At 35.6% G+C, this 23,748-nt stretch overlaps 5 protein-coding genes, 1 non-coding gene and 1 pseudogene across 7 annotated transcripts; 4 read left to right on the top strand and 3 right to left on the bottom strand.

The window, feature by feature from the left end:
* The first annotated feature begins 2,186 nt into the window (after window positions 1-2,186).
* LOC104717473 (WEB family protein At4g27595, chloroplastic-like) lies at window positions 2,187-7,022 on the top strand. The gene is made up of 3 exons (XM_010435044.2): window positions 2,187-2,496; window positions 2,994-3,195; window positions 3,294-7,022. Exons 1-3 carry the CDS (start codon window positions 2,480-2,482, stop codon window positions 6,831-6,833), a joined length of 3,759 nt encoding a protein of 1,252 aa, XP_010433346.1. The 5' UTR covers window positions 2,187-2,479; the 3' UTR covers window positions 6,834-7,022.
* A 529-nt stretch (window positions 7,023-7,551) lies between these two features.
* LOC104717474 (heavy metal-associated isoprenylated plant protein 28-like) lies at window positions 7,552-8,312 on the bottom strand. Its single transcript, XM_087470386.1, has 2 exons — window positions 8,106-8,312; window positions 7,552-7,981 (listed from the first exon to the last, which is right to left on the bottom strand). Exons 1-2 carry the CDS (start codon window positions 8,227-8,229, stop codon window positions 7,641-7,643), a joined length of 465 nt encoding a protein of 154 aa, XP_087326512.1. The 5' UTR covers window positions 8,230-8,312; the 3' UTR covers window positions 7,552-7,640.
* Window positions 8,313-8,664: 352 nt separating this feature from the next.
* On the bottom strand, window positions 8,665-8,738 carry TRNAT-AGU (transfer RNA threonine (anticodon AGU)). The gene has a single exon. It is a non-coding gene; the product is annotated as a tRNA-Thr (tRNA).
* Window positions 8,739-10,581: 1,843 nt separating this feature from the next.
* LOC104717475 (uncharacterized) lies at window positions 10,582-13,567 on the top strand. Its single transcript, XM_087470387.1, has 9 exons — window positions 10,582-10,917; window positions 11,020-11,263; window positions 11,352-11,501; window positions 11,890-11,947; window positions 12,023-12,115; window positions 12,201-12,299; window positions 12,522-12,613; window positions 12,805-12,864; window positions 12,962-13,567. The coding sequence occupies exons 1-9, from the start codon at window positions 10,757-10,759 to the stop codon at window positions 13,235-13,237; spliced, it is 1,233 nt and encodes a 410-aa protein (XP_087326513.1). The 5' UTR covers window positions 10,582-10,756; the 3' UTR covers window positions 13,238-13,567.
* Window positions 13,568-13,671: 104 nt separating this feature from the next.
* On the top strand, window positions 13,672-15,038 carry LOC104717476 (uncharacterized). Its single transcript, XM_010435048.2, has 2 exons — window positions 13,672-14,025; window positions 14,696-15,038. The coding sequence occupies exons 1-2, from the start codon at window positions 13,906-13,908 to the stop codon at window positions 14,885-14,887; spliced, it is 312 nt and encodes a 103-aa protein (XP_010433350.2). The 5' UTR covers window positions 13,672-13,905; the 3' UTR covers window positions 14,888-15,038.
* A 1,925-nt stretch (window positions 15,039-16,963) lies between these two features.
* On the top strand, window positions 16,964-18,601 carry LOC104717477 (UDP-glycosyltransferase 79B3-like; annotated as a pseudogene).
* A 78-nt stretch (window positions 18,602-18,679) lies between these two features.
* LOC104717478 (putative alpha,alpha-trehalose-phosphate synthase [UDP-forming] 4) lies at window positions 18,680-23,183 on the bottom strand. 2 transcript variants are annotated; one of them, XM_087470388.1, is made up of 18 exons: window positions 22,901-23,108; window positions 22,712-22,809; window positions 22,545-22,596; window positions 22,059-22,444; window positions 21,842-21,956; window positions 21,640-21,741; window positions 21,409-21,559; window positions 21,221-21,309; window positions 21,077-21,125; window positions 20,839-20,939; window positions 20,553-20,740; window positions 20,360-20,477; window positions 20,089-20,256; window positions 19,886-20,008; window positions 19,713-19,800; window positions 19,416-19,546; window positions 19,247-19,345; window positions 18,680-19,137 (listed from the first exon to the last, which is right to left on the bottom strand). In XM_087470388.1, the coding sequence occupies exons 3-18, from the start codon at window positions 22,557-22,559 to the stop codon at window positions 18,904-18,906; spliced, it is 2,157 nt and encodes a 718-aa protein (XP_087326514.1). In that variant the 5' UTR covers window positions 22,560-22,596; window positions 22,712-22,809; window positions 22,901-23,108; the 3' UTR covers window positions 18,680-18,903. The 2 variants fall into 2 exon arrangements, with proteins under 2 accessions (XP_087326514.1, XP_010433352.2); XM_010435050.2 differs by lacking the exon at window positions 22,545-22,596 and having other exon boundaries at window positions 22,901-23,183.
* Between the last annotated feature and the right edge of the window lie 565 nt (window positions 23,184-23,748).

Here is a 23,748-nt window from a genome sequence, read left to right on the forward strand (position 1 = left end):
ATTTTTTTAACCAAAATGGTATAAAAAGTTTAATTGATTGAGTCATTAGTTAAATGCCAACTACTAACTACCGTCTTTATTAGTTCTTTCTTCGCCAATCCACACTACATTGTAATCTTGCATCCAAAAGCAGATCTCAATACATTCTTCTGATTATTACAACAAAAATAAATATCACACTGATCAAAAGACTAGTTTATAATCTTTTTTAACCATGAAGATAACGATAATGAGCAAAACTTCTAGACATTTTCACGTTTGTGTATCAGATATTCCAAATCTAAATGTTCTTTGCAGCTGTTTACAAACACGAACGAGTCCCATCGCAAGAAAATTTGCACTTTGACACAATTTTTCTGGTTGCAAATTATGTTCAACATTAAATGCTCAAATATCTTAAGTGATTAATAATTCAATAGGATTAAATTCTAAAAAATGATAAATAAATACTATATTAATATTTGTAAATTTTGATCGAATCAACCAATTGTGTGATATATTATTTAGATTACAATGGAAATAGACATTTCATCCAAGAGACGATAAACTTTAACGAACGACAATTTTGAAGTGTGATCAAAGTTCCAAATTAGAATGATTAAGGATAAATGTAGGTAAGACTTTTTGTTTAGTTTAATTGTTACTTACTTCATTGCATGCTTGCTTTGCCACAAAAATAACAATATCATATGCATATCACAAATACCAACATCCATAATTAGAATGATTAAGGGTAAATGTAGGAAATTGTTTCAAAGATTTTTCAATAATGAACAAAAAAATGTGTGGTTTTGAGAATAATAAAAAGAGTTGTAATGGTTGAATGTTATTGTAAAATAGATAAATAAGTAAAAAAAAAAATTGAAAAGGCACATGCAGTCCACATGACCCAAAAATGGATCCAAAGATTTTTATATGTGAGAGAGTTCCTTCTATATCCACATTATGAGCAAAACGTCCATTCATTTTTATTTTTATTGTTGGTCCTACACTTCTCATACTACAACAACATCAACATACACAAACACCTTTTAATTATTCATTACCTTGGATGCAGGGCAATGCAAATAACTTTAAACCAAACGATGGTCATTTGATATTTCCCTACGTATTTACGATGGTCATTTGATATTTCCCTACGTATTTACGATGGTCATTTGATGTTTCCCTACGTATTTCTCTTTTTTTGTTAAGAGAAATATTCTAAAATAGCATTAAAACAAGTTTTATAGGCAATTATTGCACACACTACATAAATTTTCAAAATTAGTATTATTTAACATATTACAATATTTAAAATTAATTTTTAGAATTCTTTTTAGGTTTGGAATTTCAATTTCACATTTAGAATATAGTTTTGAAGGAGTAATGTTTAATAATTTGAACTTAGGACTTTATTTTGAAAAATGAATTTTAAAATATAGTGTTATTTTTGAAACTTTAGAGATGTTGTGCTAACTTTGGAAATTTTTTTATTTTGATGTTATTTTTGAGAATCTTATTTTTTATTATTATTATTATCTATTTTGTTTTTTCATATCTAAAATTTAAAAAAAAATTAAACTGGGAAAAAAAGAAAAAGGAAAAGAGACTAGGGGTGGGCATTTTGGTTTAAGTTCAGATTCAGATTGGGTTCCGTTCGATTTAGTTTATTCGGTTTTGGCAAATCTCTAGCCAAATTCAACCAAAGTTACTTTGGTTTGGTTTGTGTTCGAGTCAGTTTATGTTTGGTTTGGTTTTAATTCGGTTTTAAATTAATTAATGTAACAAAATAAAATTTACTGTAGTTTGATAATATGTATAAACTCAGCAACAAGTTGTAAGTTAATTAATCAAATCAATTAGAAAAGCTAGAAAAATTTAACTATATTAAAATTAAATACCTAATATAAAATAGAATTAAATATAGATTTATATTTAGTTAATTTTATTAGAAAAATAAAATAAAGTAAAATAGTTAGAACTCATATTTACAAATTTATTATTATTAATTAATTAATTTAATAAATACATTGAGTCATTGGTTCGGTTCGGTTTCTCAACCGAATAATTTAGGTTGAGAAAAAACATAACTTGGAGTATAAGATTGGGTTTGGTTTGGATCGGTTTGAGTTTGGTTGGTTTGATTCGGTTTCGGTTTAAATGCCCACCCGTAGAAAAGACGATACGAGAGAGAGGGACCGCTCTGAATTCTGAAAACACAACACTTTTTGTTTTATTTTCTTGCATTTTTAAAAGAATAAAAGAATGATTGTGCTAGAAAAAGAAAGTTGAAGACTTTGTGGAGAAGCAATCCAACTCAACTCCTCTTAGGCTCTCAGTGAAGAACAAAAACGACACCAGAATCGATCTGTTTAGTCTCTCTCTCTCCCACAGCAGCAATGCCTGAGTTTTAGCCTCTTTTTTTTTTTTTTTTTTTTTAAATTTAATTTCTTCTTCTTCTGGGGGGTTTCTTTTGAAGACCTCTTCTGCGGCAACAATGGCGTCCAGAACCAAGTGAGTATTTTTCTTCCTTCTAGTCAATTATAAGAAAAAAAAACAAGCTTAGTTTTTTTTTTTAACTTGGAAGAGACAATTGTCTTCTGTTTTTTTTCTTTGTCGGAAATGTTAGTTTGGATTCTCTCTATGTAGCCGGGTCACTTTCTCTGCGGCTACTTCTGTTTTTTCTTCTGGATATATATACTGTAGTCATCTGTTTTTTTTTTTTTTTTTGGTTGTTACTTCAATCTGAATTTGGTTTGGATCTAGCAGAAGCTTTTTTTAAAGGGAAACCTGCAGTTGAATCAATGTTAATTGAATACAGTTGAACTACTTGTATTCATTTAGACGCTTATTGATCTTAATTAGATCTCTAAACTGAGATTGGAAAGTGTTTTTTTTTTTAAATGCTTGTTATTATGGAGTTAGATACTACTTAGATCCATAGATTCACAGAAAAAATGGGGATGATGGTCTGATTGTTTCCTTTATTGTTTGATTGTGACATTTTCTAGAACTGGTTTAATGGAGACTCCTCGTAGTAAACCGTCACCGCCAACACCAAGAGTTAGTAAACCAACAGGGACTAAATCATCAGATGGCAATTCACCATCTCCGGTTCACAGCAATCGTCTTTCACTAGACCGTTCACCGCAATCTGTTAACTCCAGGCCTGTTTCTGATCGTAGGACTGCAAGGGTTCCTACTCCACCTGAGGCAAGTAGTTTTGAATCAAGTCCATCCATTTGAATAGCCTGAAGTTTTGATTTTTAGAACTTTGAAAAACTAATTTATTGATCATTGTCATTTTTTAGAAATCGCAATCACGGTTAGGGAAGGGAACTGAGCTACTGGCTCAACTGAATCAAATTCAGGAGGATTTGAGGAAAGCTAATGAGCAAATAGAAAGGCTCGAGAAAGACAAAGCTAAAGCTCTTGATGATCTTAAAGCATCAGAGAAACAGACTAAAGAAGCCAATGAGAAACTCAGAGAGGCATTAGCAGCTCAGCGGAGTGCTGAGGAGAGTTCCGAGATTGAGAAATTCCGAGCGGTTGAACTAGAACAGGCGGGAATTGAAGCGGTTCACAAAAAGAAAATCTCTTGGAAGAAAGAAGTTGAGTCTATAAGAAGCCAGCATGCTTTGGACATCTCAGCTCTTCTCTCTACTACAGAAGAGCTCCATAGGATGAGACAAGAACTGGCTATGACTGCAGATGCTAAGAATAAGGCTCTCAGTCATGCTGAGGAAGCCACGAAGATTGCTGAAAATCAGGCTGAGAAGGCTGAGGCTCTTTCTTCCGAACTAAGCCGCTTAAAAGCATTGGTTGGTTCAGATGAACAAAAGAAAGCTACTGAAAGCGACGAGGTTGTGTGTAAACTGAAATCTGAGATTGAGATGTTGAGAGGGAAACTTGAGAAAATTAGCATCCTGGAGAATACGCTGAAGGATCAAGAAGAGTCCATGGAACAGCTCCAGGTCGATCTTGAAGCTGCTAAAATGGTTGAATCCTATGCTAATAACTTAGCAGCAGAGTGGAAGAACAAGGTTGATAAACTTGAAAAACAAGTTGAAGAATCAAATAAGTTTAAGACATCTGCTTCAGAATCTTTAGATTCAGCTATGAAGCAGCTGGAGGTAAACAGTCATGCGCTTCATGAGGCAGAGTTGAGTAATGCAGCGTTAAAAGAAAAGGTTGAGTCACTGGTGGCGACGTTTGGAAGGCAGGAAAAAGATCTTGAGGAATCTCAAGGCCATGTTTGCAGTTTAAACCAAGAAACTTCTAAGCTTGGAAAGCTTGTTGAGTCAATAAAATATGACCTTACAACCACCCAAGAGGAAAAGTTTAGGGCTTTGGAGAATGAAAAGACTGCAACATCACATATTCAGAACCTATTAAACGAAAAGACAGAAGTTGCGACAGAGTTTGAAAACTGTAAGAAGGAACAAGAGAAAAGAATGAAAGATATGGAAAGCTTAACTTTGGACTTGCAACAAGTATCTTTGGAAGCAAGGGAAGCAAAGGAGAAGCTCTTAACATGTCAAGCGGAGCTCGAACATTGTGGATTCCAGATTGAAGGTTTGAATTTGGCTGAAAAAAATACAAATGAGAAGTATGAAAAAATGCTTGAAGATGCAAGAAACGAACTTGATAGCCTGAAAAGTAGTTTGGAAAACACTCAGAATGAGTTTTTCAATTCTAAGACTGAGTGGGAACAAAGAGAACTTCATTTGATGGTTTGTGTGAAGAAATCAGAAGAGGAAAATCACTCTGTGCAGGAAGAACTTAGCGAGGTGAGGAACTTGCTTAATCTTAAGGAAATTGAGGCATGTGCAGCGAAAGACGAAGAAGCCAAAGTGAAACTTAGTCTTAAAGAACTTGAGGAGGAGGTTAAGGAGCTGCAGGAAAGAGTTGGAGAAGCTAAAGCTGAAAGCCTGAAAGTTACAGAAAGCTTGTTGGAGAAAGAAGAGGAGCTAAAGAACGCTGCTGCAGAAAGCAGAAAACTCAGAGAAATAGAGGTTTCTTCTCTTGAAAAAATTGATGAGCTGACAAAGGTGAATGAAAGCTTGATTGATAAAGAAACAAAACTGCAGAGCGTTATTCAAAGAGCGGAAGAGCTCAGAGTTAGGGAGATTGATTATCTCAAAAAGATTGAAGAGTTGTCAGCGGCGAATGAGAGCTTGGTTGAAAAAGAAACCAAACTGTTGAGCATTGTTCAAGAAGCTGAGGAGCTTAGAAGAAGGGAGCTTGCTTGTCTGAAGAAAATTGAAGAGTTGTCAGCAGTGAACGAGAGATTGGTTGAGAAAGAAACCAAATTGCAGAGCAGTATTCACGAAATTGAGGTGCTCAAAGAAAAGGAGGCTGAATATATCAAGCAGATCGAGGAATTTTCATTGTCGAATGAAAAATTAGTAGAGAAAGAGGCCAAACTGCAGACCATTGTTGAGGAATATGAAGGGCTAAGAGAGAAGGAGTCTTCTTATCATAGGCAGATTGAGGAGTTATCAAAGGTAAATGAAGTCTTTGCTGATACAGAAACCAAACTCCAGAGTTCTACTAAAGAAAACGAAGAGCTAAGAGAAAGGGAAGTTGCCTATCTTACGAAAATTGAAGAGTTAGCGATGCTGCAAGAAAATCTTCTTGATAAAGATAATGAGCTGCATGATATGGTCCTTGAGATTGAAGACCTTAAAGCCAAGAACTGTCTAGCTGAAAAGAAGATTGAAGAGCTATCAAATCTAAATAATAGCTTGCTCGTGAAAGAGAGAGAGATACAAGTTGTTGTTTGTGAAAATGAGGAGCTCAAATCTAAAGAAGCCTCATCACGCAAGACAAAAGAGCAGTTGTCCGATCTTAAACAAAATTTGGTTGATAAAGAAAACGAGCTGAAGACTGCAGTTGTTGAGAATGAGAAGCTCAAGGCCCAAGCTGCCTCATCACTTGAGAAGATTGGAGAGTTGACACATCTTAAACAGAGTTTACTTGATAAAGAGAACGAGTGGCAGAGTGTTTTTCAAGAAAACGAGGAGCTTAAGGCCAAGGAGGCATCATCTTTAAAGAAGATTGATGAGTTATTACATCTCGAGCAGAGCTGGCTTGATAAAAGAAACGAATCTCAGAGAATTAGTCAAGAAAATCAAGAGCTTAAGGTGCAGGAAGCTTCAGCGTCAAAGAAGATAGAGGAGTTGTCAAAGATGAAAGAGACTCTACTTGAGAAAGAAACTGAGTTGCAAACCGTAATTCAGACTAACGATGATTTGAAAGCTACGGAGGCTTGTGCGCTTAAGAAGATAGAAGAGTTATCAAAGTTACTAGAAAAAGCTTCTTCCACACAAGAGAAACCAGATGAGAACGGCAAGCTCAGAGGAATCGAAAAAGATTATGACTTACTCCCTAAAGCAGAGGAAAATGGTCTCAGGTGCATACAAGAGGTTACTAATACCATTCCTTCTGATCACAGAACCGGAGAAGAAAAAGTACAAGAAATTCCAATGGAAGCCATTGATAGACATTTGAAAGATGACACAGCAATCCATTGGTTAGCTCACAAAGTTGAAGCAATAGGAGAAGGAGACAAAGATAAAGAATCCATAGAAGGAGAAGGCTATCATTTAGAAAAGAGAGAAGCTTCTTCAGAAAGAGAGACAGAGCATGACTTTGCTGAAGAGGAACTAGAATCGAAAGCAGAAGGCAGGGAGCAGTTAATTAATGGCTTGTATTCAGGAGAACACACGGAAGATGGTGGAAGTTTGCTCTCAAAGGACCAACAGCAGAAAAAGAAGAAACCTTTGCTCCGAAAGTTTGGAAATTTACTGAAAAAGAAGAGTAGTAGCAGCAGCAGCAGCCAGAAATAGAGGAATAAAATGTGAGGATTATACTACAATCTCTATCGCAACTGAACATTCCTTGGTTGATTTGGCTCAAATCTTTAATAGTATAGCTCCAGTTACATGTATGGTGATTGATCTTTGTTTTCCCTTCTTCAAGATCTCATCGTCCCTTGAAACTCTGATCTAACTGACTGATTTACATTTTAACCAAAAGACAGCCATGTTTCTAAAGCTTACAAAAACATACACTGAAACAACCTAACAGAACAGATACACAATAACAGATATAGAGAAATATGTAGAGAGAGTCACAGACACACACACACACACACACACACACTGTGTTAAAAGACGAAGCCGTTGGAGTTTTTACCATCTAGAGAGTGGGAGTTTTTACCATCTAGAGAGTGGGAGTTTTTACCATCTAGAGAGTGGATACATTCTCGTTCAGAAGTAGTATAGCCGTGCGGATACCTTGTTCAATACGACGCTTTTTGCCTTGCGTTTTGTGATGCCTCATCTGAATCATCTTATATGTACGATGAATAGCCATGAATCATTTTGCACTTCATTCACTAGACGGCAAACATTTTTTTTTTCCGGATCCAAAATTTTTAACTAACTTTCATATGTCCGAATTGATTAATTTTACCGGGAAAAAAATAAATCTTTGACACATATAGACAAACAAAGCGGTGACCATTGAACTACCATGATCAATCCGTACGTTGCGAACATAAAGTCTTATCAACTAGAAACTTTTATATATTGTAAGAGATCCAATGAGAGTTTCTTGGAGCATTATTAATTAAGCTCACATATAGACGTGATTCAAAAGGAAAGGGATCTAGAAAAGACCTTCTTCACGGCTTTCCATGTGAAGGATGATGTTCTAATGAGTGATAAAGGAGGTCTTATATTGAATCTAGGAGGCGACGTGGAATACGTATAAAACGCCGATGACTTTTTTGAGTCCAATGAAGTTTTCGTAGGGTCTTCTTTCACGACGATGCCATCATCAACGCTCTCTTGATCATCATTATTGTCGTCTACATTCCAAAACCGAGCTTCTTTGCGCTTCTTTTTCACCGTTGCTAACACATCAAGTTTGTTACAAATTCCCCACACCGTCACCTTCTGATTGTAGTAGTCTACTTTCACTGAATATATTCCTGATTATATATTCGTTGTACAGAAAAGTAAAAGCTTATTGGTTACATATGTATCTACATTTCATGAAATCATTTATGATTAACCATATAGGTGGGAGGCTAATCAAAAATCTTGATCATGTACCTTTGAGATGAGAAAGAGCCTTCTTCACTTTCTTCTCGCAACCGTAAGAATACAAAGGCACCATCATTTCTACGTACTGTGCTTCCACCTTATTGTACACCGGCACGATTTGAAGATCACCCATTATATAGTTTAACTATGTAGATATATATTTTGATCAATTTCTTTCTAATTTCGAACTCAGACTATAAATGCACACTTATCTATATATATAGTAGAGAGATACCCGAACATATATAGGTGCGGTGCATGTTGTTGAAGTCGTCATGTTATAAGCTTTTTAAGATCCAATGACTTGGATTTAGTGTAAAGTGTGTCACCAATTTTCTCTTTGTTATATAGTTTTTCACAAAATACGTCTTTGTTTAGACTTTGGATCCCATGTTACATGTTCATCTTTTTCTTTATCCTACCAAAAGAAAACATGAACTGAATTTTTTGAAATATAAGCAAAATAAATTAGTTTCTTAGAAAAAGGTTAGACAAAAGGGCCTTTTAATGTATAATGTTCTCATCTTTTAAAAAATATTTTTTTTTTGAATTAAAAAACTGTAACTAATGCTTTCATTGAGAGTTGAACTCAAGACCTCCCGCTTACTAAACGGGTGCTCTAACCAACTGAGCTATGAAAGCTTTTATTTTTTAATATATTTATTTTCATACCTTTTCTTGTTTTATAAAATCGCATAGTTCCTCTCTTAAAACTTGCGTCTTGTTCCTCGATATAAAACTTGCGAACGTCCAATAATTCATACGATTACGAATGTCACTTTTTCAACCTCACGTCGATTGCTCATGTCGGTCAACACACGGTTTGGAGTCATCAGATTACACAATTGCTCCCATAGATTTCTATATGACTACACCTCAACAAGCGATCGATATGTAATATATATGTATATATAATCAGTAGTCATCTATATTTGAATTCAAGTATAAATAGTAGTGCGTCAAAGGCGAAATGAACTGCACGTGAATGGTCAAAGGAAACCTAAACTTTTTCATATTTTAGAAAAAGGTTGGTGCATGACGTCGACGTGGATACTTTTTAAAGGTGAGATGGGGCTTCGCGTCATTTGCCATTTTATTTTTGGACATCGGTATCAGGACATCCCCGTCAAAGGATTTAACGAAAGTATCTTAAAACATATTTTATTTTTAATTTTGAAAAAAAATGAAATTAAGAATTTCTTAATAAACTTAGATATTTCATGGGTCCATTGAAGGTTGTTAAATTTGAGATTGTTAAATTTGAGGTTGTTAAATTTGAGGTTCTTAAAAAAATATATATATATTTGTAATTGTAAATTATTATGGTATTTTGTTTAAATTCATAAGACTTGTATACTTTTAAAAAACTTAAAAATATTGCATTTAATAAAAATTTAAACAAACATTACATAAAAGCATATTAAAAATAAATTACGAAATGATTAATTTTAATATTGATTTGTGCCAAACTTTTCCCATATATGCTCAACCAAATCCGCTTGCAGTCGGTCATGTATTTTCTTGTCACGAACTTCATTTCGAATGGTTATCGTATCGCCCATCATATTTCTGAGATTTGAAGGGATGTTTGTAGAATACGTGAAATCCACTTCTGAAGTTCGTTTGATTCTACTTGTGCAAATGTGGCCTCATCATACTGAGTATACCCATCACGTTCATCTTCTACAATCATGTTGTGCAATATGATACATGCTCTCATTGTTTCCAATTTTTACTTTATCCAACATAAGAACTGGGTTTTTGACTATGGCAAATCGAGCTTGCAAGACTCCAAAAACACGTTCGACATCTTTACGTACAACTTCTTGGTACGTAGCAAATAACGATGCTTTCGGATCTTGTGGCATTGAAATTGATTTGACAAAAGTAGCCTATTTTGGATAAATACTATCGGTGAGATAGTAAGCCATACGATATTGTCGTCCGTTGACAAAATATTTTACTTTGGGAGCTACACCTTGTAATATGTCATCAAAAACTGGTGAGCGATCGAGAATATTGATATCATTTAATGTACCTGGAGCTCCAAAAAATGCGTGCTATTTCCAGAGGTCTTGTGAAGCTACAGCCTCTAAAACAATTGTTGGCTTTCCAGATCCACGTGTATATTGACCTTTTCATGCAGTCGGCAGTCGGGCACAAGGCCCTCCATTTAAAAACCCTTTAAACTTTGCTTTCCCCCGTGCATTCTGAATTCATGCTTTTCAAAATAAAAACAAAAAGAAACCATAGTCCATAACCATTTTTGTATAAACTTTTTAAGTCACTAATAATTTTCCTTGTAGAATGAATTTCAGTTTCAACTAAATCCTTTAAAACCCTTTTTCAAAAAAAAAAAAAACTAAATCCTTTAAAATAAGTAAACAAACACATATGGATCTTACAGGGTTCTTAGTGGGCTAGATAGAGATAAGCCCAATAGCAACAGGCTGTATTTAACTACCCATCGAAGCCCAAACCAGATATATATTTTTTTTTGCCTCCGCTCCACGCCAAATTGCGTGAAGGCTTCAAGATCCGGCGAAGAAGCAGCACCTGAATAGTGTGAAAGACGCATATAAGAGGTTTTTGTTTGGGGTTTTTCCTTTTTTTTTGTTTTTTAATTTCTACAAATTTCTGATTCCAAACAACAACAAAGGATGATGAACCACCTCGTTCGTAAAAGCTCCGTCGGTTACACCGCCTTGAAGTCCGTCGCGTACCTCCGCCAATCTTCCCTAACCACCTCTCCTCCTCCGATTTTCTCCGCCGCCGCATCAACCGTTCGCCACTTCACTTCCGCCGGCTATCCTTCTAACAGGTACGATTTCGTTTACCCTTGTGTGAAATTCCGAACGATGTTGAGTAGAGAGAGAGAGAGATAACCGTTAGGATTGATTTTACGGATGCTCGTTTGGTGTAGTTTTCAATTAACGCCGCCGGTGAACTGGGGAATCCGGATAGTTCCGGAGAGGAAGGCTTTTGTGATCGAGCGATTCGGTAAATACGCTAAGACGTTGCCGTCGGGGATTCACTTTCTCATTCCGTTCGTGGATCGTATTGCTTATGTTCATTCCCTCAAGGAAGAAGCAATCCCGATTCCAAATCAGACTGCGATTACTAAAGACAACGTTAGTATTCACATCGATGGTGTTCTCTACGTTAAGGTCCGTCTATCTTCTTTATCTTTTATCAATCCATTTTCTCACTTCCTTCGTTACTGCTTTCTTCTTATCGATTTTGGATTTTTGGCAGATTGTGGATCCTAAATTAGCTTCTTATGGCGTTGAGAGTCCTATCTATGCTGTTGTACAGCTTGCTCAGACCACGATGCGTAGTGAGCTTGGTAAGATCACGCTTGATAAGACTTTTGAGGAAAGAGACACTCTCAACGAGAAGATAGTGGTTTGTTTTCTTATCCTTCTTTTATCTCTGTATTTAAGCTCCATTACATTGCAAAGAATTTAGAATCTGCTACTTGTTCAATTTCAAAGTCTAGTCAATTTAGCTTGACTATTGTTGTTGGTGTTAGTCCCTACTGATCATTTGCAGCTTCAGCTGTTTAGTTGGAAAAATTTATCACTTCTGGCAATGTTGTTTGTATTCCACAAGTTGTTGGGTTTATGGATTTTTGATTCAGCTGGGGGGATTTAGTCATGTTGTATTTGTTGGATATCCAAAGTCATTTGCGTCTCTTTTCCAAATCATAAGGAGACCTGATGGTTAGAGGAAGTATATCCATTAAAGAAGAAAACATATGATGGATTTTTGAGATGGATATACATTCTTGCAGGAAGCCATCAATGTTGCTGCAAGAGACTGGGGTCTTCAGTGCCTTCGTTATGAGATAAGTAAGTTGTTTGTGTTTTCTTTTTTCAGGTGATATATTTTTTTTTTTTGCCTATTTCTAATCTATGTATTTCCAGGGGACATTATGCCCCCTCATGGAGTGAGAGCTGCTATGGAAATGCAAGCTGAAGCTGAGCGTAAAAAGAGAGCCCAGATCCTTGAGTCTGAAGGTAAACCTTACTGTGTTTTCTTTGAAAACTCATCTTCGAGGCCTGCTTAGCGTGTTTCTTATCATTGCTTTACTATATTTAACAGGAGAAAGGCAATCCCATATCAACATTGCTGATGGTAAAAAAAGTTCTGTAATCTTGGCATCTGAAGCAGCAAAGATGGACCAGGTGAATCGAGCACAAGGTTAGTAAGCCATTATGATTAAGAAAGAGAACACATAGCATGTAATCTCAATTGTTAGTTAATTACGTTAGGGGGAAGTTTTTATTCCATTTGCTTATTCTTTCACTATACACCGATGAATGCTTGGTGCATGAGGAACTGTTTTATTCCCTGCTAATGCACGATATGGTTGCTATTTCCCACTGTATTTTACTGATATTATCCTCTGATGATGTTCAACAGGTGAGGCAGAAGCAATACTAGCTAGAGCACAAGCAACTGCGAGAGGTCTTGTCTTGTTATCTCAGTCTCTCAATGAAACTGGGGGAGTAGAGGTGAGTAACTGGGATTAAGCAGGGGAATGGTATTCATATTTTAGATTTTGACGAACTAGCTTTTCTTCATAGTATCTACACAAATTTCTAGATGTGTATGTCTTCATAGCACTAATATTACTGGGCTTAATGTTCTTTACTTTTTGGTGTCCAAAATATGATCTCATACTTTATCGCTGTGCAATTTGCAGGCGGCGAGTTTGAGAGTTGCAGAACAATACATTCAAGCCTTCGGTAACATTGCCAAGGAGGTAAATGAATATATCACAACATTCCTTTCCAATCTCTTGGCATAGGCATAACTCGGGCTTATTTAATGTTCTTGTGTTTTTTTGTTGGGGTGTTTAGGGGACGACAATGTTGCTTCCAAGTGGTGCTTCAAATCCTGCCAGCATGATTGCTCAAGCTTTAACAATGTACAGAAGCCTTGTCATCAATGGTCCAAGCAGTGATCACCAAGTAACAGAAGAACTTGATGAAGCAGACATGGAAGACTTGGGTGGGAAACATATATCAGAAGGCTCTAATAACCGATCAGGCTCAACACCTTTTGACACAGAGAATTCAAGTCACACCAGTGAACCACGATTTTCTCTTCAGGATCGCACCAAGGATCCGCGGTAGGCAGCCAAACCAGGGATGATGATACAATTCTTTGTGCCTGAGAAAACTGGAAGCAATTTTTCATCTTTCAAATATGAGACAGTAACCATCTTCTTCGTTTGAATGGCTAGAATATCATCACTTTGCATATATAAAACATCGTTTTTCTTGTTTTTCTTAGAAGAGGTTTCCCACTGGATTCGTTCTGAGCATTATCCTTCTGTTTTTTTATCCATCTTTGTTCGTTCCCATTGCATTGCTGCTTAGACCCGAATTTGTTATCTGCAATTCCGTTCTGTTATTCAGTTTGATTGCAATATTGCAATCTAATAATGAGGAGCTTTGTGAATCCATGAAATGTTGTCCCCTGACCGGAAATAGAAGAATGGTGGAGATTAAAGTTGTCTTCCGGATAAATAGGTGGTGACAGAGAATCGACGAAGTTGTAATGACTCGTAAATCTGAAAATGACCAAACTTTACCTGAAATAGCTTAAGCCTCACCATCCCTCCTATATAACTCTCTTCACAGCCATCTCCTTCATTTGCACAGCCTGCAATCGTAAAATAAGAAATTTAATCTTGGCCTCTTTGTCTAGGGGGAATTTTATATTTCTTTCTTTTGTTTTGGCTCCACAGCTCTTCCCATTGTAATTTGCATTTTCAAACTAATCCCTTCAACCAAATACCATGGGAGGCTGTGCGAGCAAACCTAAAGAATCTGACATTGTCGAAGCCTCCGTCCCGACCGAAAATGTTGTTGTTGAGTCCAAGGATGCCACAACCGAGACAGATGCCACATTAACTCAGGTTTGTGGATTCCATTTTATCATATTTTTTTTTTGGCTTTGTCACTGTGTTCTCTAATTTTATCGTTTCTTTTATAAATCTCTCAAAGACGCATTTTGGTACTGCATGGGTTTAGAGAATATAGTCAAGTCTCTTTATAAGAGCCTCATTGTTTGTTACTATTTACGTTTGCGTTTGTGTTCCATGTTATACATTCTATCTAGTTATTATATATCATGGAAGCTCAAACGCAAAAATATTTCTCCCTCGGTTCCTTATTGATCCTATTTTTAGTTTTTTTTTTTTTTTTTTTTGTAATTTTCAATTTTCTATAACTCTAAATCAAATAGTATTTAGTTATTTTTCTTGAATTTTGCAATTCATCATCAAAACCTATTAAAAAGTGCATTGGTAACTTGAAAATTACATCTTTTTAAAACAATTTTTTTTCCTAAAAATAGGATCAATAAAGAACGGAGGGAGTATGAAATGTGATTCGTCATACAATGTCTAAAATAACTTCTCTGAGTATACAATGTCTAAAATAATTTCAATATTAGAAGAATTCTTGAAGATTCTTGAATTAAAAACATGAAGTTTAACATTTAAACAGAATTGAGTACAAATTCTTGATTGAACAAACTCATATAAAGTTGAAACCAATTAATGTTGCTGGTTTGTTGAATCACAGGAGAAGACAGAAGAGTCCAGCGAAGAGACAAAGAAGGAAGGTGAGACAAAAGAGGATTCCTCTGAGTCAACCAAGGCCGAGCCAACTCCAGAAGCTGTGAAGGAAGAAGAGAAAGCTCCTGCTGAGACTGAGCCACCAACACAAGAGACCACACCTGCCAATAGAATAGAGGGGCCTCTCGTGATCCTTTGATTGTCATTTCTAAATCTCAAAATCATGTGTATGCATGCGCGCAAGTGCAAGTGTTCCTCACTATTCTATTGTCAATTCTCATGTACATTGTATTGTGTCCGCCTCTAGTACTAAAATCTCGTTATGAAAAAATACATTCCTCTTTTCTATAGCTTATGTTGTGTAAGAACAACACTAAAACCGGACTATATCAGCTGGGACTACTATAACCAATTAGATATCTAGAGGCTCCTCTATGCACCAAAAAGCTTTCTCTTGCTAGCTAATTGTTGGTTCTGGTACGACCATTGGTCACATTCTAAAAACCTGAGACACTACTTGGAAATAAAGAGACATGTGAGATAAGGCATCTCACCACACCATTACTCTAGTAGACTTTGGGGAAATGGAAACTGGTTGGATGTCAGGGATGATGAAGTTTGTGACACAAAAAAAAAAAAAAAAACAGTTGGCTGGCTACTTCTTCTCCAATCGATACTTGTTGAGTTCTTATAAATTATGTGTTGGCTACTTAGCAACTGGGAATAATGGCGTTGTCAACATTTTTTTTTGTTTTTTCCAAAACCTAGTATCAGTAGTGACGGAACAATCGACTGCCATATGTCTAGGCAGTGCTCAACTGATACAATCAATGGAAAAAAAAAAACACACACACCAAAAAAAAATTAGACAAAAACAAAAGAGACGAGAATTTAGGTTTGAGGCTTTATTTTCCTAAAGTTACATATATACTACTTGACATAGTAATTATGAATATTTTAATGACTGCTTGCTTCATAAGAAAGGTTAACTTAAAATTTATTTTTTGAATTTTGTATAAAGATAATGAACTGGCGGACCTATTAATGAAGAAGGGGGTTCAATTGACCCACCATTCATTTGAAATTTTTGATTTTTTTCGTAAGAGTTTATGGACTTAATTGTATTGAACCCATCATATTTTGGTTTTTGACACCCCATTAATTATAGTCCAATATTTTGACACATGTTAAAAAAAATTTTGAGTCCGCCAGTTGAATGCTAAAGACCGAACAACACCCTGCCAAGTTTATTAGTGGCACATGATACTACGTACATCGTACCATTGGATCCAACTACTATGATCTGGACCAAGGCTCAATCAAGAGTATAAGAGATTAGCGAAGAACATATGGATGTCACATAAATTAGAGATATTTAATTTGTTTGATTTCACTTTCTTACTAATGATTTTGTACCTTGAAAAGAAAATGTTGGATAATTTGCCATGGTGAATCCAGCAAAGAGAAAAAATGTATTTCCTCTGTCCCAATAGATTAGGTTTTTCAGGTTTTTTTTCCTTTTTCATTTTATTAGATTTTTTCAAATACCTCTTACTATATTATGGTTATTTGTATTCTACAGATTTTTATTCTATTGGTTAAAATCTTTTAAATAAATCTTAAATAATATTATGTTACGTATAAATAAGAATACTTTTATAATTTTTTAAACTTTGTACTTTTAGCTTAAAAATAATAAAATAACAGAAAGAGTATAAAAGTATGATTTTAGTGAAGTTTATGCATTTATGTTAGTCAGGCCCGGCTCATCAATTTTATGGGCTATGTGCATTTTAAAAAATGGTCTTTGCAATAACTCTAATTTTTTTTTTTTTTTTTTTTTTTTGTCAAAATGCAATAACTCTAATTTCTGAAATTATTTTTGAAAAACCCCCTAAAATATGAATTTTTCTTTGAAAATTGCTCTAAAATATAACAAAATTTTGCCAAAAAATGGTGGTGCCAGTGGAAATTTGCACTTGTCTTACGCCGAGCCTGATGTTAGTTGAAATTAAATTGAAGGAACGAAATTCTCGCTGCCCTACTCACATATACTACCGCCCACCATTGGCCTACTACCCATGTGGATCAAGCCAGACTCAATTACTGGTAACGGACCCATCGACATATCAATGCAAGAAAAAAACAAAAGGAGTAAATAATTTTTGACAGAGTACAGACAGAGTGACATTGGCCAATGGCCACCATAGATTTTTCATACCAAACTTGGCGTAATATATGTAAGTCCTTTTAGTCTCCAAATTAAGCAACGCAGAGATACAACAACAAAAAAAAAAAAAAAAAAAAAAAAACTAAAAGAATACTTAAATGGGTAGATCGAGGTTTCATGCACTTATGTATCCATGGTTCGCAACAGGCCATATGACTCCGTTCCTTTATCCTGCCAACAAATTGGCTGAAAGAGGTCATATGGTTACTTTCTTGCTTCCTAAGAAAGCTTTGAAACAGTTAGAACATCTCAATCTGTTTCCACACAACATTGTCTTTCGATCTGTCACCGTCCCTCATGTCGATGGTCTCCCCCTTGGCACAGAGACAGCCTCTGAGATCCCGGTGTCAACCACTGATCTCTTGATGTCCGCTATGGATCTCACACGTGATCAAGTTGAAGTTGTGGTTCGAGCCGTGGAACCGGACCTGATCTTCTTTGACTTTGCTCATTGGATTCCAGAAGTAGCTAGAGACTTCGGCCTTAAGACGGTAAAATACGTCGTGGTGTCTGCATCGACGATAGCCAATATGGTTGTCCCAGGTGGTGAGTTAGGAGTTCCTCCGCCGGGATATCCTTCGACGAAGGTGCTGCTTCGTAAACAAGATGCTTACACCATGAAGAAGCCGGATCATACAATCGATGTCGGACCAAACTTCTTTGAAAGAGTCACTACAAGTCTTCTGAACTGTGATGTCGTTGCGATAAGGACAGCCAGAGAAATCGAAGGCAACTTTTGCGACTACATCGAAAAGCATTGCAGGAAAAAGGTTCTCTTGACAGGGACACTGTTCCCTGAGCCTGACAAGACTATACAGCTAGAGGAACGATGGGTTAAGTGGCTAAGTGGGTTTGAACCAGAATCAGTGGTGTTTTGTGCATTGGGCTCACAAGTCATTTTAGAGAAAGATCAGTTCCAAGAACTCTGTTTAGGAATGGAGCTAACAGGCTCACCGTTTCTTGTAGCGGTTAAACCACCTAGAGGCTCATCAACGGTTCAAGAAGCACTTCCAGAAGGATTCGAGGAGCGGGTTAAAGGAAGAGGAGTTGTTTGGGGAGGATGGGTTCAACAACCTTTGATATTGTCTCATCCATCGGTAGGGTGCTTTGTTAGTCATTGTGGGTTTGGGTCAATGTGGGAGTCCTTGCTGAGTGATTGTCAGATAGTCTTGGTGCCACAGTTGGTTGATCAGGTCCTCAACACTAGATTGTTGAGTGACGAACTCAAGGTTTCGGTTGAAGTGGTAAGAGAGGAAACACCGAAACAGGATGGTTCTCCAAGGAGAGCTTGCGCGATGCTATCAATAGTGTGATGAATAAGGACAGTGAGATCGGGAATCTGGTGAAGAAGAACCACACCAAGTGGAGGGAGACACTAGCTAGTCCTGGATTCATGACCGATTATGTCGATAAATTCATAGAGTCACTGAAGGATCTTGTCTCTGGAACCAACCATGACTGAAAGATAGGAACACTATGATGTTTCTAAGTATGAGGGAGTGATCAATAAGGTTGATATAAACCAAACTATCTTGAAGTGCTTCTGTTTCCTACTGTTTGTTTGTGTGTGTGTGTTTTATTTTTTTGTGTGTATGATGATGTTTCTAAGTGTAAGTGGGTGATCAGTAAGGTTTGTATAAACCATATTATATATCTTGAAGCTAAGTACGTACCCTTGTTTAATTTTCAAGTTGGCTCTATATAATATGTTTCTTGGATGTATGGTATTGCTTTGTGAGTTAGCTTTCCAATAGAATAATATTTTTAAAGGATAGTTTCTAATCCATTAAAGAACAGAAGGAAGAGAGGGACAAAACAAGAAATAAAAAAAAGAGACAGAGACAGAGAAAAAAAAAACTTGAAAAAAATATCAAGAGAGAGAGAGAATGATGCAAACGAGTCTGAAAAGTGCCAAATTTGCAGATCAAATATTCAATGGTGCCATTTAGCCAAGCATCTCTCGATACAGAGATAATGAAGATGAATCAAGCATTGTTGTTTGTGCAAAGCTTGTGGATCAATTGCACAACGTCATCGGATGAGTCAAGGAAATAGCGAGCCTTTGTGTACGTTTGTCCAATAGCTACAGAGAAGTAGTTCTCTCCCTTGAGGTCAATAATGGTCGATGAGACCTTCTTGGGGGAGTCACCACCTGAAGAAGGAACCGACTTAGTTTTCTTAGTCACCTCGGGCTCGAAAAAAGTGTAAACGTCTTCGTCCTGTAACATAAATCAACCCTTGAATCAGTTACATTCCATGGATATGGTTTTGATATATATGTTAGTAATTAATAATCAATAATATTGTGTTACATAATAAGAAGCTTACTTTTCCCAAGAAACAACCAATGCACAAGAGATAATCAATTGGTGTAGTCATTGACTTATTGCGCACTATGTCTCCAAGAATACGCTCCATTGCACTTCCCTAAAATAAGAGAGGAAAATGAGAATCTTTTGGGTATGGATGATATATAGAAATAGAGTATTTATTTTACCTTTGTTAAACCAACTGCATGGACTTCAACCGACTGGCCTCCTCGAACAACATCCACTGATGCATTAGAGATTGGTCCTGCCCACAAGTGTTGTAATATGTCTCTTGCTTGAGCTTTCCCGAATTCAGCATCTACAAACAAAAACAAAGATCAAGGAAACAAAGATAATAAGTGTTGGAAGTTATATGATTTATAATTGGCAAGTGGATGATTTATAATTGGCAATTATATGCTCTGGAAATGTATATCTTTTGCGAGCCATAGAAATGTAGATTTTGAAAGATAATAAGCAATTACCTGCATGTTCGTAGTTCCATACAAGGGAAGCCTCGCTTGTTTCAAAATATGATCCTGGAGTTCTTTCAGTGAAGTACTTGAAAACATGCTATAAACAGCAACCACAAAAGATAGAAGATTGCAAAGTTATCATTATCAGTAATGAGTTCTGAAATATATATAGATGTACTAACCTTGACACCATCGATCCATTCCAAATTCATGTGTTCTGTTATTTTTGTCACCCACTCTCCACTTGTATGCCTTAGAAACATTCCATTTTCCGCAGCCAGCCACATGTTATATTCTCCGAAGTTCTGGTTTTGAGTTACAATGTCAGAACATAATGAAAGAAATCAGTAAGTAAAAATTTAAATGGAAGAGGGGCAACATATACCTTATCCAATACGCTTTTTTCGCTTCTACTCAGAACAACTACTGTTGTTTTTGGATCACTGCATAATGCTTTTAGTCTTTCTTTGAGCTGTGGGTGCAGCTCAAGATTCACTCCGTCGCCTCTTCTCTCTTGATTTTTCATCGGCTGAGTGAGTGCTCCATAGAATCCCTGGACGTTTTGACAGTTACACTGATAATTAAGTGACATGCAACAAGAAAAGTAATAAGACAATCTTGATATATATATATATATATATATGTGTGACACTTACAAGAACTAGCAGTCTATTGTTAGACTTTGAATATTGTTGAATCACATCATGTTCTGGTAGTTCATGTGGGACATTTCCAGCTTGTAGCTCCGCGTTAGTTGTAATTTCGATAAGTTTACTGCAAAAAATATTTGTAAGAGTCATCTACAAAAAAGTTGAGATTAAGAGAATTAATGTTCTGTTTTCCTCATACTTCATGAAATCATCTGCCCACTGTTGAGTAGAATGAGTTTTCACATATTGAAAATTGATATTATGTTTTCTCTCCTTTTCTTCGGGTGACATATTTAGAGCTTCTCCAATGGCAGTAGAGACTTCTTTAATGTTCCAAGGATTCACAAGAAGAGCTCCAGCACCAAGTGACTGTCCAGCACCTGCAAACTGAGAACCTCATACAAATGTAAATTACTTTTGAACATTATTGACATATTTGATTCATAAAGATTAACATGATTATAACAACATGTGTATTCAATTACCTCACTTAGAATGAGAACCCCTTTTTCTGCTTTTTGGCAGGCAACAAATTCAGAACTCACAAGGTTCATCCCATCTCTCAAAGATGTTACAAGTAATACATCTGAAGAAATCAGAAAGAAAATAATAAACTTGTTTGTTAGCAATCTAGCTTTACAATTTGTGAGACCAAATCTCATATGTATATATATGATTAAAGTATGGAACCAAATCATCACAAGTAGCTAGTATGACAATTACCTGTGATGGCATAAAGTGCGCATAACTGATTAAAGTCAATAGAACAATCCTGATAGAAATATGAAATATTTATTATAATTTATTAGTCAGAAGAAAAGTGTAACTCGTGACAACAACATATATAAAAGAAAATAAATAGCAAACCAGATGAATTATTGGCACAGCAGAGATAGAACCAAAACGACCGTTGATTCGTCCAACAAGACCATGGCATTGGTCTTTGATCTTTTGATCTGAAAAATAGGAGTATTGAAAACAAACACAATCCTAAGAAGTTGATGCATATAGTAGCTTATTTAAAGAAGAAGTACAGAAGAGATAGAAAAACTTACATTCACCAATACCATTTCTCGTTGGCACTGCAATCTGAAGTAACATGACTTTACCACGCCAATCTTCATTTTCCTCTAAAAATTTCTCAAATGCCTGATATTTTTGTGGAATCCCTTTGATCGTATCGAGACGATCTACACCTAATATCAACTGTCAACAAAATCAACTATGTTAGATCTTTTCCACCAATTTAAACATCAAATATCATAAGAGTATATAGATATATCTACCTTTCTACCACCAAAATCGTTTTTAAACTTCTCCATGTATTGTATGACCTCAGAGAGTGCACTTGTGTTTATAAACCTCTCAGGCTCTATCCCAATTGGAAACTAAAACCCAAACATATGATGAATTAATTACAAAATGAGATGATTAAGATTAAATCATACCATATAATCAATCTTAAGAGATTTCAAGACGGGTCATTACAACAGCTACTTGAGTGACTTTGCCCTGATCCACAACTCCTTCAGATGTTGCTTCAATTCCAAGAATACACATGCATGCATTCACAAAATGTCTTGCAAAGTCATAGGTATGGAAACTATAAAACAAAAACAAAAAGCATAGATTATAAGTACTTAACCCTTTTTTATTAATCCAAAATGAATACTACACTATTAAAAGTAAACGATATATTACTCACCCGACTAAATCAGCAGCAAGAACAGAGCGAAGCAAGTCGGATCGCGAGGGCAACGTCTTGTACATCTCGGAGGAAGGGAATGGTGTATGGAGAAACCACCCAACTTTCATCTTACTGTTGTATTCCTTTAGATACTGAGGAAGAAGCATAACATGATAATCATGGCACCAAACGACATCTCCATCTTCATAGTGCTCTTTTACGACATCAAAAAAGATTTGATTCGCTTTCTTGTATGCATCATACTGTGACTGGTATGTTATGGTTGCATCGTTGCGATATTCTGGTGGCGTTCCCAAGTAGTGAAATATCGGCCACAGAATATTGTTGCAGTAGCCATTGTAGTATTGATCACACACTTCTTCCAAAAACACTGGGATACATCCCTGCAAACCAAACCAACACTTCAAATTAAATCATCATATTTTATATTAAAATGAGCAGATATTTTATTATTATTTTATATCCAAATGAAAAAACACAAACGGATTCAAAGGTCATCAAAGATCGATTTCTCCATGACTCCTCTCTTTAAATACTGCATATTTAATTTTACGTAACGGTTACATGATCCGTAATTAATTAAGTCTGTGTGTTTCGGACTCTAAAACATGACTATATACGTTACGAGATTTCGAAAACTGTATACGTACCTTTTCAGCTAAAGCAACGGAGAGTGTCTTTTTCCCAACAGCATCATGAACATCTACTCCAGGCCATCCAATCCATTTGGTCTCAAACTCTTTCAAACCTTTAAGAGATCACCACAAATTAATATAAATTAAAACTGTTTTCTTGTCTTTAATTGATTAATATCACTACCAAAGTTTGTATCTTCTTACCTAGAAGAGCACTAACAAGACCACCAGGACTCATCGTGAAAGACCATGACTCTTCTCCAACCCTCTTTGCAGTAACCGGAAGAGACATCGACACTACAAGCAATCGTGGTCTCCCCATTTTAGTTCTAGAAAAGAAGTAAAAACTATGAGAAGAATAGTCTTGTCTTTCTTCTAATTTATAATTCAGAAGCTTTTTATTTTTTATTTTATTTTTATAAACACCAATTAAGAAGCTTAATGTCTTTTGGCAGGGGGAGGGTAATAATTTAAAAAATTAGTATATGTTTCCTCTCTTTTTTAGATTACATTCACTTTTCAGTTTTGATGATGATTTGTTTCCCAATTAATTAATATTACCTTTTGAATTGCTTTCTTTTGTGAACATTTTCTCACTAAAAGTAAGAAAATTTATTATCTTATACTATTAGTAGAATAATCTACTAAATCAATTGGTCCTCACATTTTTCGACATGTATTTTAATATATTATTCTATAAACATACTTTAAAATCACTAGTTATTTGATACATTGTATAGTCATTTAACTTTATCATTTAACTCTACAATATTGCTATTTATTTGATATTAATATATTGATTTACATATTAATAAAAAAAGTAGATATCAACTTTTCTATTTACCTTTTAAATTATGGGATTTAATAAATAATTTTCTGTTATTTAGATTTCAGTAAATTAATCCAAACCAAACTGAATTTCATATTGAACATATGAACTCATAAAATAACATTTTTATTTTATTTATTTACAGGAGTACTTAAAAATTAGTCTTAATTTGCCCATACCTTTTTTAATTTTTACACATGTAATAAGCAGAATTGAATTTGCA

Source organism: Camelina sativa, chromosome 10 (assembly GCF_030686135.1).
Source record: "Camelina sativa cultivar CO46 ecotype springtype chromosome 10, ASM3068613v1".
Taxonomy (NCBI): domain Eukaryota; kingdom Viridiplantae; phylum Streptophyta; class Magnoliopsida; order Brassicales; family Brassicaceae; genus Camelina; species Camelina sativa.

Bases quoted from the DNA above. Each gene is read 5' to 3' on its own strand.
- LOC104717473 (XM_010435044.2), top strand. The intron at 3,196-3,293 runs GCAAGTAGTTTT...GTCATTTTTTAG, and splicing joins GGGTTCCTACTCCACCTGAG to AAATCGCAATCACGGTTAGG.
- LOC104717474 (XM_087470386.1), bottom strand. From the start codon at position 8,229: ATGGGTGATCTTCAAATCGTGCCGGTGTACAATAAGGTGGAAGCACAG. The intron at 7,982-8,105 runs GTACATGATCAA...ATATATAATCAG, and splicing joins GGCTCTTTCTCATCTCAAAG to GAATATATTCAGTGAAAGTA.
- LOC104717475 (XM_087470387.1), top strand. From the start codon at position 10,757: ATGATGAACCACCTCGTTCGTAAAAGCTCCGTCGGTTACACCGCCTTG. The intron at 10,918-11,019 runs GTACGATTTCGT...CGTTTGGTGTAG, and splicing joins GCCGGCTATCCTTCTAACAG to TTTTCAATTAACGCCGCCGG. The intron at 11,264-11,351 runs GTCCGTCTATCT...GATTTTTGGCAG, and splicing joins ATGGTGTTCTCTACGTTAAG to ATTGTGGATCCTAAATTAGC.
- LOC104717476 (XM_010435048.2), top strand. From the start codon at position 13,906: ATGGGAGGCTGTGCGAGCAAACCTAAAGAATCTGACATTGTCGAAGCC. The intron at 14,026-14,695 runs GTTTGTGGATTC...GTTGAATCACAG, and splicing joins CAGATGCCACATTAACTCAG to GAGAAGACAGAAGAGTCCAG.
- LOC104717478 (XM_010435050.2), bottom strand. From the start codon at position 23,018: ATGGGGAGACCACGATTGCTTGTAGTGTCGATGTCTCTTCCGGTTACT. The intron at 21,126-21,220 runs GTTTGCTATTTA...TATTTCTATCAG, and splicing joins CTGTGCCAATAATTCATCTG to GATTGTTCTATTGACTTTAA. The intron at 19,346-19,415 runs GTAAAATAAATA...CTCTTATTTTAG, and splicing joins ATGCAGTTGGTTTAACAAAG to GGAAGTGCAATGGAGCGTAT.